The sequence below is a fragment of the Malus sylvestris genome, chromosome 17, assembly GCF_916048215.2.
Source record: "Malus sylvestris chromosome 17, drMalSylv7.2, whole genome shotgun sequence".
NCBI lineage: Eukaryota > Viridiplantae > Streptophyta > Magnoliopsida > Rosales > Rosaceae > Malus > Malus sylvestris.
The window spans coordinates 24035167-24050468 of NC_062276.1; the positions used below are offsets into that span (position 1 = coordinate 24035167).

General features: G+C 40.3%; 1 protein-coding gene across 1 annotated transcript; it reads right to left on the minus strand.

Annotated features, from left to right (window-relative positions):
- Nucleotides 1–2008: 2008 nt before the first annotated feature.
- On the minus strand, nt 2009–3719 carry LOC126611999 (probable 2-oxoglutarate-dependent dioxygenase AOP1). The gene is made up of 3 exons (XM_050280286.1): nt 3300–3719; nt 2735–3056; nt 2009–2455 (listed from the first exon to the last, which is right to left on the minus strand). The coding sequence occupies exons 1-3, from the start codon at nt 3671–3673 to the stop codon at nt 2213–2215; spliced, it is 939 nt and encodes a 312-aa protein (XP_050136243.1). The 5' UTR covers nt 3674–3719; the 3' UTR covers nt 2009–2212.
- Nucleotides 3720–15302: the final 11583 nt, after the last annotated feature.

A 15302-nucleotide genomic window follows, 5' to 3' on the forward strand; every position in this document is an offset into this window, starting at 1 on the left:
ACGTTCTCATTTCTATCGGTAACACATTATTTAGTTTGCAAATTTTGTTTTCAAGTTTAGTCTTCCTAGCATTACCCTTTTTTTGGGTAATGCTGGGAAGATTTGTAGACAAAATTTTGGAAACTAAATGAAGTGTAGAATTATCAGAGAGACAGGCCGAAGGCCCACTTCCAACAATATTGATATTGTCTCCAACTTGGTAATTACCACATGCACAATCTGTCAGATGTGGGTTTTATCACAAAATGCCTTTGTATTAGTTGGAGTGGGATTATGATATTTAAACTCTCTTTCTCTCAGAGATATGGTCGATGTGAGATATTTCAACATGCCCCCTCACGTAAGACCCAATTAATGGGTAACACATGGGAGATCCACATATCAACAACCACGTGGAGCCAAGGAGACTTACCTTACATGCAGGCCCAAAGGACCTACCATCATCGCGCGGAGCCAAGGGGACCCACCCATCACGTGGAAGTACGGGGGTCGCTCCCTAGCTCTGATACCATGTAAAATTATCAAAGAGACGGGCCGAAGGCCAACTTCCAACAACATCGATATTGTCCCTAACTTAGTAGTTACCACCTGCACAATCCGTCAGGTGTGAAATTTTATCACAAAAGGCCGCGGTATTAGTTGGAGTGGGATTATGATATTTAAACTCTTTTTTTCTCAGAGATACAGTCGATGTGGGATACTTCAATAGGAAGTTTTGATGATTGGTTTATTACTTAAAACGCTGATAAACGTGCTCATTCCTATTGGTAACACATCATTTAGTTTGCAAATTTTATCTCTAAATTTTTTAGTAGGATTCTCTCATCTCATGTTACTATTCCATTCCCTCCCTTCCTCTCACTCTTTCTTTTTTGTCTTTTTCTCTATATAAAAAATTCAAAACAAGATATTGACTTAACTAATCTTAACCGTTTAAATAGGAAGGGCGGGAAGGAGAGAGGGATTAGGAGGAAAAAAAATCGTACTTATTTTTTTTTTATTCACGTGGAATATTTTAGCAATAAGTGGGTTCCATTTCATGCCACATCAGTACTTTAATGAAATGACGTTATGGGAGTCAATTTTAATGAAACTGATGGAGTTATGGGAGCCAAGTGAGACAAGATTTGATTTTCAAATTGTTAAAGTGTAAGTTTCATGGAGCAAATTGGGAATATTGAAATTGAGTTTTAAAGGGTGGTGCCGTAAATAAGTGTTTTCACTCTCACAAGTAAATTTATGTTAGAATCCATGAATAATTCATTAGTGTAGTTGTGAAGTGATTGCTGTTATTGGACGGGTCGGAGCGTATTGAATTTTCTTTTTCGTAAATAAAATGATTTTGAAAATATCTTATTTTTAGGGGTTATTGTGCTGGATTTTTTGTAGAAATCAATTGGCCGTGCATAACTGGAATTAAGGTTAAAGAGAGACCAAACTAGCATGGGGCGGCGAGATTCTCAAGATTCTGTTGGGTTTTAGGGGAAACTTGAGGTGGTTCTTGAAGATCTCATGGCGCTTAACATAACAAACATTAGTTGTTACATACTCTGATTACTCATAAACTACTTGCTCTCCATGATGCCATTTGTGAATATGTGTTGTAAGAAGATCTGTCTGATTCATATCACAAGCAGTCTATCTTTAATAACAACAAACACTGCAAGGTGTTACAAAGTAAATTGAGTTTTTCTTTAAAGCATTGAGTTTGACGTACTTTTTCCGAAGTATGATATTATCATGGGCTTACATATGAAAAACCATAGTAATTTCGTTCTAAAGTATTTTTAGTTATATGTTCATCCAAAAAACCGAGCCAGATAAGAGGGACTGAACGTCTAGGTACAATTTTTTGGTATTATATGGTTAAAAAATTTCGTCTTCATATGAATCAAAAACACATGACCCAATAATTTGGTCTAATGGCAATGTTCGTCCACTTTATACTTGAGTAGCGTCATGAGTTTAAATCTAACGGACAATATTTTAATCAAAGAAAAGAAAAAGATTATTAAAAATCACACCATAATAACTTTTTTATTTAGTAGAATCCAAGAAGGAATTAAGAATAACAACCCTCACAAGTTATATTACGTTCACAAGAAAAGCAGCAACAAACCCACACTTAGATACACAATAGATTATAAAAGCCAACGTTTCAGAGAGTTATTATGCAAAGTAAGATGGCAATCCCTCTAGATCAAAAGAGATCTCACACACCACAGTAGGCTTTGATAGAACGCAACAAATTCCTTGCCTCTGGTGTTCGACCGAAGTCAAGGAAACTGAAATGATCAAATGGCTTATACAATAAGGGATGTTTCTCATCAATTAGCTCTTCAGGTACTTGTATAATCCCACTTTTGAATGAGAACAGACCTAGGGAGTATCTGGTTTTGTTCTCTCTCATGGTGACTTGATGTTCACAAGAGGGTACTCTATCATTGCTCCATGCCTGCCAAGTGAAAACCAGAGAATGGAAAAGTGCATTGAGGCATATATTTGGGATTGAAAAGATATATATTTGTACTACGTTCTAATGTTATTTCTTCCCACTTGTCTCATGTTTTACTTTCTTGGATGACGAGTTCAATACCTAATTATGTATGACTCGTTGTAAAATTTATATATGTACTAATATATCATTTTCCAATTCATAAATCAAGCCAACAAACAAAAAGTAAAACCTTTATCAATCACACTTTAACTGCTTGAAATTAAGAAAGTGACCTACCATGAATGCATCACCTGCCAAGATTAGAAAAGATGAAGGTGAAGGCTTCACATCAATCCACTGACTATCCTTTGTTCCAATCTGCAAACCATTCACCTGATCTTGATTCAGTATGGATATGAAGGACTTGTCTGTGTGAGGAAGCATTCCCACATTGGTTTCATTCGCTTGTTGTGTTCTGTACTTATACCATCTAAGCTGGTATGTAGTTAATTCCATGTGAGAGTCATAAAGCCTCTGCACACCGTACATATCAAAAACCATTCTTGTCACCATTTGACTCAATTCTGCTACCAGCTTTGAGAAGGAATGAGCAGTTTCACTAATCAAAAGAATACAGAATTAAACCATATTAGGCATAATATATATTATAGAAAAATATATGTATGCAGGATTATTCTCCTCCCAATCCGAGTCAACGTAAATGCTTATGCTGGCAAATTTGATTAGGTTAGTTTTTGCTTTAGTCAGACAACATAAACATTTGTTCGGAATATGAATAATATATGTATATACTGAACTGAAAAAGGGAATTTAGAGTGAGTATTGATTCATCAAGATATACCAAAAATGGTCATTTCCTTGAGGCCACATGGTGCTTGTGAAACCTTGAGCTCCTTCAACAGTTGTTGGATTAGCCATCGCCAAGGATTCATAGAGAGGAATGAATGAATATTGTCCAAGATAGCTGTGTAAATGCCTATCGCTGGTCTTTTGCTTTTTAGTTTCTAATGGAAGACCAAATAGATCTTCCATCGCAGTAAACATGGAGTTGTGAAGTTCCAGAGGAACTTTATGGTAAATAGCTTCGAAGCAGCCATACTCTTCTAGTGCATCCTTGATTTCTTTGCATGCCAATAGCCATGCATCTGTACCGGGCTTCAAGTTCTCATCAGATAAATCTATAACAGGAAGCTTAGGCTGAGTTTCTGACGCCATTATGTCTAGTGAAATCTCTCTTAATCAACTCGGTATTGCGAGCTTGTTTGGGGAATTACTTATGCAGTGATATTTTGGCCACTTATTTATAGAGGTGCCATTGATGCAGTTATGTCGTAATCAGACAATTAGAATATATTTGGACAAATACTTAACCACAAAAATGATGATTAAAATAACACTACTACAAAATTAGCATATTGTGTCAGAAAATGATGGCGGTTTAATATCATATGTTGTTGTTGGATAAGATATTTTTCCGACAAGTGGTTTAGGTAGTGTTGGACAACAAAGCAATACTGTTGTTTATAGTAGACCTAAATAGTTTATTTTTTAAATATTGTTCAACCAATTTTGACGGATATAAAGTGAATAATGACGTTTATTCATTATAATGGCATTTATTATTATTTTCAAATTTAGTTTTATTTTCTTTTTGCTTCACAACTTTTTAAAGACATTATTTTCTTTCTGTTGAGCATTCTTTGTGATATATATGTTTATATCATACTTGATCAATCCCAAAACTACTGAGCACCGGTCAACGTTATACCGTCAATGACCCAGAAGAGTTTCTCTCAAACTAGGAGACCAATCACAGTGCGACATGTGTCGACATCAAAAGTCAATCACAGTGCGACACATGTCAACATCATAAGCCAATCACAACACGACACGTGTCAATATCAGAACAAAGCTAGAAACTCTTCTATAAAAGGAGATCATTCTCTCACAATATTTTCTAATGTCATTTGTACTAAATCATTCACTAGTACTCACTAAAGGAAAGCTTGAACCTATGTACTTGTGTAAACCCTTTACAATTAATGAGAACTCCTCTACTCTGTGGACGTAGCCAATCTGGGTGAATCACGTACATCTTGTGTTTGCTTCCTTGTCCCTATCCATTTATATACTTATCCACACTAGTGACCAGAGCAATATAGCGAAGGTCACAAACTTAACACTTTCTGTTGTACCAAAGTCCTCACTGATTTTGTGCATCAACATTTGCCGCCGTCTGTGGGAACGACATTTATTCCCACTCTCTTCAGCTTTGTTAAGCTGTTTTCCACCATTCGTACACTTTTTTTTGACCAAGCATCCCTTTCTAACATGGGGGGCGAAGGAAGCCACAGCACACAGAACAATACCCCCCTCGCACCTGGTGCGAAGCAGCGAAAGAAGGAACAAAAGAAGTTTGTTCTTCAGCTAAAGTCGACGAGCTGGAGGCTCAGAACAACAAGATAGCAATGAAGAATGAAATCCTCCAAGAGTAGTATGAGAAGGTCTTCGAGATACTCCACGAGGCTAGATATACTAAAGCACACGAGCTCATCACCCTTGTGGAAGTCAACCATCAACTGGGTGCCCCCCAATACAGAGGGTCATTTGCCCTCGACATGGGTATTCCTGTTGAGGAGCGAGCTACTCATCGAAATGGCGACCAACATGAGACTTCTCTCAACCCAGCTGCTTCGACCTGAAGCAGGAGGAGTGGAGGAAGGCACCTCTTTACAGAATGAGTGGAAAGATCGAAAGTCGTCTTTCGCGATTGTTGAGACTTCCGCGATTCGATCCCCTCCCATGTCCCAAGTCGGCTACCAATTTAGGGGAAGGGGCAACAATTCCCAGAGAAACACGAAGGTATAAGGGACTCATAGCTGTTCCGACAGAAATACCTTGGAAGTCAGTACGGCGAGTCCAGGGAAAAATCACATGCTCTTGATCAAACCTTCCTACTTCCAAGAGGAGATGGAGATTTACGAAAGAAAGCTCCAGTGGTACATGACTCCACTCAGGACCCTCTTGTCCTACAGCTCTTTAAGAAAGTAAACAAGTTAAAGGCCAAACGACAAGCCGAGATACTTGATTGGAACCAACCTAGGCTTGGCCCTCTTACAAGGAGGATCCTCGCCCCCCTCCAAGCAAAGACAAAGCAAAAGCTTGGCTTGCAACTCTATACCGGAAATGAGGACCCGATTGAACACCTTAAGCTCTTTGAGTCCACCATGGCATATTGGATGCACATCGACGAAGAGCAATGTCTTCTCTTCCCCTCCACCCTCTCTGGCAGAGCTCTAAACTGGTATTGCCGTCTTCCACCTGAGACGGTAAACTCATTTGAGGAATTGAGCAAACTGTTTATTTCTCAACACATTTTCCAGACCGATCGCTTGCACTCTGCAGATGACTTGTACATTATTCACTAGAAGCCAGATGAGTCATTACGTATGTATGTTGGCCGCTTTAGCCATGAGTATTCCCGTTGTGCCGAGGCAGACAACAAGACTGCCCTCAAAGCCTTCACGGCAGGCCTACATGACTATTTCTTTAAGTACAAGATCAATGCCAACATTAGAAAGACTTACTCTGAGGTGATGGTGCAAGCTTATAACCATGCCTCTGCCGAGGCAAAGACATACCAAGAGAAACCCCCAACAACCATCCTCTATCAGCAAGTGTGAAGTGGAAGCCAGACCCACCCAAATGAGAAGACCTCAACCTTCCAAACGGCAGCGGTGCCTCCCCCTGCCTTACTTAATATTTGCCAAGTCAACATACATATCAATCTCAGGGCAAAAGGAAAGATTTCCATCATCACCAGTCTCATTTTAGTAAAAGGAGTAAGGGATACTACTGCGAAAACCAAGGGTATCGCCACGATAATCCCCAACCCCAGGCAGTCAACACAGTGGGTCAAGCACGTGTCAGGACAGGCCCTACCCCGAGGTATGAGGAATACATACCTTTGAACGCCACATGCGTGGCCATTTACCCCAGCATAGCGCACCTGATACCCAAGCTAAAGCCGAGGCACCCGAATTACAAGCCCACGAAGAACACGGGCACGTTTTGCATCTACCACGAGAATAACGGCCATGACGGCGAGAAATGTATCACCCTTCGTGATCATATTGAAGCTTTAACACGTGAAGGAAAAATTGATCAATTCCTCATTCACCCTTCAAGAGGTAACCGTAACCAACGCCAAGTGAATGTGATATATTCCATAAGTGGTGGCACACCCATATCTAAATCTTCCAACAGAGTTATGAAAAACAGCGAACGAGTTTTAAGGCCTGGCCACGAAGTGTTTCATGTGGAAGACATCAGGGGAGGCAAGCATCAAAAGCCTAGCTGGGATCCAATATGTTTCTACCCTGATGAAGAAAGATGTATCATCTACCCTCATAACGACCCACTGATCGTGGAAGCTCACATAGCAAACTTTGAAGTACGATGAATCCTGGTAGACATGGGGGCTTCGGTCAATATCATGTTTGCTGAAGCTTTCAGGGTATTTAATGTAGCTGAACACTTGCTCGATCGCTCGATTTCTCCTCTGATAAGCTTCTCCGGTGATATCGTGCAACCTTTGGGGAGCATACACTTACCTTTCACCATTGGTACAGGCCCTTACACAGCTACCATTACCACTAACTTCCTGGTGGTTGTTTGCCTAACGGCATACAATGTCATCTTCAGACGCACATGCATCAATGATCTCAAGGCCATGGTATCCACACATATGTTGTTGATGAAATTTCCAACCCCCTATGGCAATGGTTACATCAAAGGAGATCAACTTAGTGCACGATCATATTACAACACTTCGGTCAAGCAACAGCACCTGTCTGTGCCCAAGGAAACCCTTTCTATATATGACTAAGTCATAAAGACCAGCCTAGACGAAGCCAACTTGGATATTCACGGTGGAAACAGTCAACCCGATGATCCTCGAGATGACTTTTTCACCCAGCAAGCACAACCCGCTGAAGAGTTGGAGAAAGTCTTTATCTCAAAAGATTATTCGGATCGCATGGTGAAGATTGGCACCACCTTGTCACCACCTATTCGGTTGGCAGTGATCTCTTTTTTACAAGAGAACACTGAGGTCTTCGTCTGGTCATACAAGGACATGCCAAACATCTCTCCCGATATCATCTGTCATCGCTTAAGTATTGACCCAAAGACCAAGCCAGTGAGATAGAAGCGAAGATCTTATGACGATGAACGGTACGAGGCAATGAAGGCAGAAGTTGAAAAACTCAAAGGTATAGGCTTCGTTCGTGAAGTTAATTATCCAACGTGGGTAGCAAATGTTGTCCTTGTTAAGAAGAATCCAACCAAGGAAAGTCTTCTGCTCCAAAAGGTCTTGTGGAGAATGTGTGTCAATTACACTGACCTAAACAAAGGATGCCCGAAGGATAGCATTCCTCTTCCTCTCATAGATAGATTTATAGACTCTACGGCAGGGTGTGAACTCCTGAACTTTATGGATGCTTACTCAGGATACAACTAAATCATCATGAACCCTCCGGACCAAGAACACATAGCCTTCATTATTGACAGGGGACTATATTGCTATAAAGTCATGCCCTTCGGCCTAAAGAATGCAAGAGCGACTTATTAGAGACTGGTCAATTCAATGTTCACTGAATAGATTAAGAAGAGCATGGAAGTTTACATTGATGATATGCTAGTTAAGAGCAAACATGCTAACCAACACATCACTAACCTATCTAAAACTTTCTCCATTTTGAAAAGGTATCGAATGAGGTTGAACCCCAACAAATGTTCCTTCAGTGTAGGCTCTGACAAATTCTTAGGCTTCATGATAAGCCAACGAGGCATTGAGGCTAGTCCCGAGAAGATCAAAGTAATCCTCGACATGAAGGAACCGTTAACTTTAAAAGACATCCAGAGCCTTACTGGCAAGGTGGCAGCCTTAACTAGGTTCATCTCTAAGGCCACAGACAGATGTGCTCATTTCTTCAAAGCACTTAAGGGAAGTAAGAAGTACATTACATGGACTAATGAATGTGCTGAGGCATTCAAGAACCTTAAATACAACATAAGTAAAGCCTATTTGCTCTCCAAACCTGAGGTTGGTGACACTCTCATTATCTATCTGTCAGTATCGGCTTCAGCAGTAAATTCTGTTCTAAATCGAAATGATGGTAATGTCGAACGGCCTATCTACTACGCTAGCAAGGCCTTACAAGATGCAGAGACATGATACTCCAACATTGAGAAATTGGCTCTAGCATTGGTCATGTCTGCTCGAAAACTTCGCCTTTACTTCCAAGCACACTCCATCATCGTGCTTACCAATCATCCTCTTCAACAGATACTCCAAAGTCCTGACACTTCCGGGCAAATGATCAAATGGGCGATAGCATTGGGTGAGTTTGACATCTCCTACCAACCAAAGCCAGCTTATAAGGGCCAAACAGTGGCAGACTTCATCACCGACTTCACATATCCCATTGACATTGTTTCTACACCTAAAGAAGTGGTTTCATTACCCTCGAAAGATCAAAAAATAGAACCAACAACCCCAGCATGGAGTCTATATGTTGATGGCTCGTCCAACCAACAGGGTTGTGGAGCAGGACTAGTCCTTACGACCCTTGACAAAGTGGTGATGGAGTATGCTCTTCGTTTCAAATTCAAGGCGTTGAACAATGAGGCTGAATATGAAGCCTTCCTAGCATGCTTACGTTTGGCCAAACACCTTGGGGTTAAACAAATTGATATCTTCAGTGACTCCCAATTGGTGGTTAACCAAGTCACCAGTAACTTTGATGCTTATGATAGCTCCATGGCAGCATATCTGGCACAAACACAATTGTTACTCAAGCACTTCCACTACCAGATCACCCAAATTCCTCGAGCGGCAAATAGTCATACAGATGCTTTGGCTCACCACGCCTTAACGGTGGAAGACAAGATTGGGAAAAAAATTTAGGTCGAATTGTTGGCAGCACCAAGCACCATGGCTGCGGAAATGTGCAATTTACAATAGGGGGATAGTTGGATTACCCCGATTTATAAATTCTTTGCCCATGGCACCCTTCCAAATGACAAAGTCCAAGCTAAGAAGATTCGATACAAGGCTACCCGTTACTTGATCATTAATGACCAACTCTACAAGCAGGGTTTTAACCTACCATACCTAAGATGCCTTACGCCCGCAGAGGCGGAAACTGTCATTTGGGAAATACATGAAGGAGTCTGCGGAGATCATGTTGGATCTTGATCCCTAGCACACAAGGCATTTCGCCAAGGATAGTACTGGCCAACACTCCACCAAGATGCTATCAGAATATCTCGTTCATGTGATAAATGTCAACACTACACAACTATTCCTCACTCCATCCTGAGCCACTCACTCCTATGATCAGCCATTAGCCTTCGCCAAATGGGGACTTGATTTAATCGACCCAATACCTGCAGGGAAGGGTAAGGTCCTCTATGCAATCGTTGCAGTTAACATTTCTCACAAAGTGGGCTGAAGTAGAACCCTTGGCAACCATTACTGAGGCAAAAATAGAAGACCTCGTATGGAAGAACATCCTTTGCAGATTCGGCATTCCCAATGCGATAGTCATTGACAACGGGCGACAGTTTGACAACAATAAGTTAAGGATGTTCTGCTCTAAGTTCAACATCAACTTATGTTTTACCTCTCCAGTTCATCCCTAGTCTAATGGACAAGTCGAAGCCATCAACAAAATAATCAAGCAAACTTTGAAAACCAGCTTGGACAAGGCTAAAGGTTGTTGGCCAGAACCTGTACCCCAAGTTCTTTGGTCATACCGCACTTCGTATCAGACATCAACAGGAGAAACCCTATTCTCACTTGCCTTTGGTACAGAGGCAGTTGTCCCAGTTGAGCATGAGCAAGGAACGTTCCGAGTCCAGAACTACATGCAAAGTAAAAATGACAAACAATTTACCCTCAACTTAGATCTAGTCGAGGAACACATAAACCAGGCTCACTTGAGGAATGTTGCCTACAAGCAGCGCATCTCCAACTACTATGACTCAAGGGTCAAGCCTCGTTCTTTCAAAGTAGGGGATAAGGTATTGAAGAAAAGATTACTCTGTGACAGAGTCCCAAGTGAATGAACACTTAGTCCAAACTGTGATGGACCGTATGAAGTTGTTGGCATCAGTCGTCCTGACTCCTACAAGCTTAGAAACTCCGATGACAAGACACTTGGCCATCCATGGAACACTGATCACTTGAAGTACTATTACAAGTAAACTCACATTGTACAAGTGTTAAGCTTCAGCCGTTCAGCATCCTATGTAACGAAGACTATTTGGCATGTATTCAATAAAGAGGTGATTTAGACAACTCGGTCCTAATCCTCTTACATTCCTAGCAATGAAACATTCGGGTTCAAACCTTCAACATGAATGCTTCCAACATGAAACAAAGTTTAAGTATATGTCAACAAGACTATACAAATAAACGAACAGCTTCATAGTATATTCATTCAATCATACATTCCAACACATTCATACATAAGCCAACTGTGCTTCGAAAGGGTTTAACATACTTTGTGTCATTCAACACTTATTACAATGTACCTCGACACCTTGCCCTTATTCTTACCAACCAGGTGATGAAATGTGAAGAAGGAACTCATCTTCATGCCACTAACCAAGTGATGAAATGTACAACCCATACTCTTCTTTATGCCACTAACCAGGTGATGAAATGTACAACATGTACTCTAATATCATTTGGCAACTTGCCACTCATGCCACCAACCAGGTGAAGAAGGAACTCATCTTCATGCCATCAACCAGGTGATGAAATATACAACCCGTACTTTCTTTCATGCCACCAACCAGGTGATGAAATGTACAACCCGTACTCTAATATCATTTGGTAACTTACCATTCATGCTACTAACCAGGTGAAGAAGGAACTCATCTTCGTGCCACCAACTAGGTGATGAAATGTGATGAAAGGTGGCGAAGGAACTCACCTTCGTACCACCAACCAAGTGATGAAAGCAACTCACCATTCATTCCACCTACCAGAAGACGAGTGGTACAACTTGTACATGTGAACTCCTAGCATTCACAAATAATAAAAAACCCTCAAGCTTGACAACTTAACTAGGGGAGCACTTATGCCTAACAAGAGTTATAGTCACAAACAAAGTCTTGTTGCAAGCCAACAACAACTTCAGTGCATGGCATACGAAGATCAAGCTATTCAGCCCTCTTACATCTGCTTCAGACATTTCTCCTATGTAACAATGCAAACACTATAACTCGTAGATAGCTTCACACACTCTTGATCAAGACAGTGTGAAGCAAAACCAATTTATGGTGCCAACAAGAGCCTCATCAAAGGAGTTCAACCACAACTCGTACAAAAGCTTCACACTCTTGAACAAGACAGTGTGAAGCAAAACCAATTTATGGTGCCAACAAGAGTTTCATTAATTGAGGGCAACCACAATTCTTAAAAGCTTCACACACTCTTGATCAAGACAGTGTGAAGCAAAACCAATTTATGGTGCCAACAAGACTTTCATCCAAGGAGTTCAACCACAAGTCTCAAAAGCTTCACACACTCTTGATCAAGACAGTGTGAAGCAAAACCAATTTATGGTGCCAACAAGAGTTTCATCAAAGAAGTTCAACCACAAGTCTCAAAAGCTTCACACACTCTTGATCAAGACAGTGTGAAGCAAAACCAATTTATGGTACCAACAAGAGCTTCATCAAAGGAGTTCAACCATAATTCTCAAAACTTTCACACACTCTTGATCAAGACAGTGTGAAGCAAAACCAATTTATGGTGCCAACAAGAGCTTCATCAATGGAGGGCAACCACAATTCTCAAAAACTTCACACACTTTTGATCAAGACAGTGTGAAGTAAAACCAATTTATGGTGCCAACAAGAGCTTCGTCAAAGGAGTTCAAACATAATTCTCAAAAGCTTTAAACACCCTTAATCAAGACAGTGTGAAGCAAAACCAATTTATGATGCCAACAAGAGCTTTATCAATAGAGGACAATCATAATTCTCAAAAGCTTGACACACTCTTAATCAAGACAATGTGAACCAAAACCAATTTAGGGTGCCAACAAGAGCTTCATCAAAGGAGTTCAACCACAATTCTCAAAAGTTTCACACACTCTTGATCAAGATAGTGTGAATCAAAACCAATTTAGGGTGCTAACAAGAGCTTCATCAATGGAGGGCAACCACAATTCTCAAAAGCTTCACACACTCTTGATCAAGACAGTGTGAAACACAACTAATTTATGGTGCTAACAAAAACTTTATCAATGAAGGGTAACTACAACTCATAGAAAGCTTCACACACTCTTGATCAAGACTGTTCGAAGCAAATTCAATTTATATGGTTCATCCAAACCTTCAACTACTACAAAGTATAGCTTGCATCACAATCTCTTGCTCAACAGTGTGGGAGCAAAATTTGCATATGTTGTCTCTCCCACATTTTCAAATTTCTAGTTTCAAAAAAAAAAAAAACAGAAATTGGGAAATTCAACGAAGCTTTATTAATGGAGGACAACTACAAATTCTCAAAAGTTTCACATTATCTTGATCAAGATAGTGTGAAGCAAAATCAATTCATGGTACCCAACAAAAGTTTCACCTACAAAGTTTCAACACAAAAGCTTCACCTACAAAAGCTTCACCCACAAAAGCTTGATCCATAACCCACAAAAGCTTAACCCACAAAAGCTTCACCCATACAAGCTTCACCCACACAAGCTTCACCCACAAAAGCTTGACCTACAAAAGCTTAACCCACAAAAGCTTGACCCACAAAGCTTTAACACAAAAACTTCACCTACAAAAACTTCACACATTCTTGATCAAGATAGTGTGAAGCAAAATCAAATCATGGTACCCAACAAAGCTTCAACCTTAAAGCTTCACCTACAAAGCTTCAACACCAAAGCTTAAAATATATATATATATATATATATATATATATATATATATATATATGTATTCGAAAATTCGAAAATTCAAAAATTCAGAAATTTGAAAATTCGAAAAGAAAAAAAAAATTCGAAAAAAAAAAAACATTTGCCTAGGCATCCTCTTCTTTGAGCCTAAAAACTTTCATAACAAATATATATGAATGAGGAGTTTTGGGCTACCACTTAGAAAGGAATTGCCTCATTCGTCAACTTCCTCGACCGGAGACTTAGGGGACTCCTACCATATGCTACTGCATCTTGATACTCGAAAGTCTCATGACCACTCAGTGACTTGGATTTTTCAAGTCTCCAACCGAGAAGTTTTCCTCACTCAGAAAATTAAGGGAGCACTACCTCAACATACATGCTTCACTCACAAAGCTTCAACATACATGCTTCACTCACAAAGCTTCAACATACAAGCTTCAACAAAAGAAAAATTCAAAGAACTTAGTGAAGAAGACTTTGGTGTATTTAACACAATACGTTGAAATGAAGCAAAGCTTATTTATTGATATCTCCAATAAGTTACAAATATGTACATATACATGAATCAAAATAAGCAAACAAAGAAGGAGTCTTTACAAAGGTTGCTCAGGAGAAGTTTCAGTAGTCGGCAGAGCCCCAGAAAGAGTAGGCACTGGAGGATGATCATTCGGAGCCTTAGTACTGGGTAGAACCCCAAAAGGAAGAGGCACTGAAGGTTGATCATTTGGAGCTTCATTACGCGATACAGCCCAAAAGACGAAAGAAATAAATGCCTTTGGAACAAACTCATAAACCTCTGATGATCAAGTAAAATCTGACCATCAGATTCCTGCAGCTAGTCAAGCTTCCTCTTCATGTTTGTAGCATAGTCATGTGCGAGCCTGTGCAACTATTTATTCTTATGCTTGAGCCCTCTAATCTCCTGTTTGAGACTTATCACTTCAGCCGTCAATGATTTGACTTGGCGGGTTCGAGCAAATAGGCGTTGGGCCATATTAGACACAGAACCTGCACATTGAACACTGAAAGCCAAAGAATCCTTAACAACCAACTCATCAAACCGTTTGGAAAGTAGTCTGTTATCTTTAGGAGTGAGAAGGTTCCTGGCCACCACCGCAGCGGTCATATCATTCTTCATCACAGAGTCCTCAACGGTAAGAGGACTAATAGGGGATAAGAAGGATGGGCGCCATATGTTGTCTTGAGGAGACATAGCTGCCTCTTCACCAAAGTTTAAGTCAAACCGACGGTCGGATGGGCCAGACATTTTCAGAAATGATGAAGGAGAAATGAGGTCCAATAAATCTTTGAAGTACAAAAATAAGGGGAAAATTCCTACAAGCAATAACTCTCTGAATGTACTTTTTGCACACAATTGGTGCCCTTATAAAAGAAAGGGCAACAAGGTCATTGGTTCAAAAATCGAAGAGGCACCACTTCTCAGATTTCGAAGAGGCACCACTCTCCACACGCAACATCAACTCCTCAGGTACCACAGATAACTTTGCTAAAGATCTCTGACAAAGTTTAGACACATAAATTTTGAAGGTCCAGCTACCCTACTATTACCCACAAGGGTAAATAAACCGCACCACTGCTTAATAACTGGAAAGTCCCTATGTGTGTCAATCTCCATGCTCCATGGCAAAGCAAATTGGCAAATATGCCCAACCTTTACTCATATTCGAGAAAACACTCCCAACAAGATTACTTGCTAAAAAATCAAAGAGACACCGCCCTTCGAATCTTGAGAGCCAGACTCCAAACATGATTACTTTCTCAAAAATCGAAGAGGCACCGCTCTCCGAATCTCAAGAACCAGACTCTCAACAGGATTGCTTTCTCAAATATCGAAAATGCAC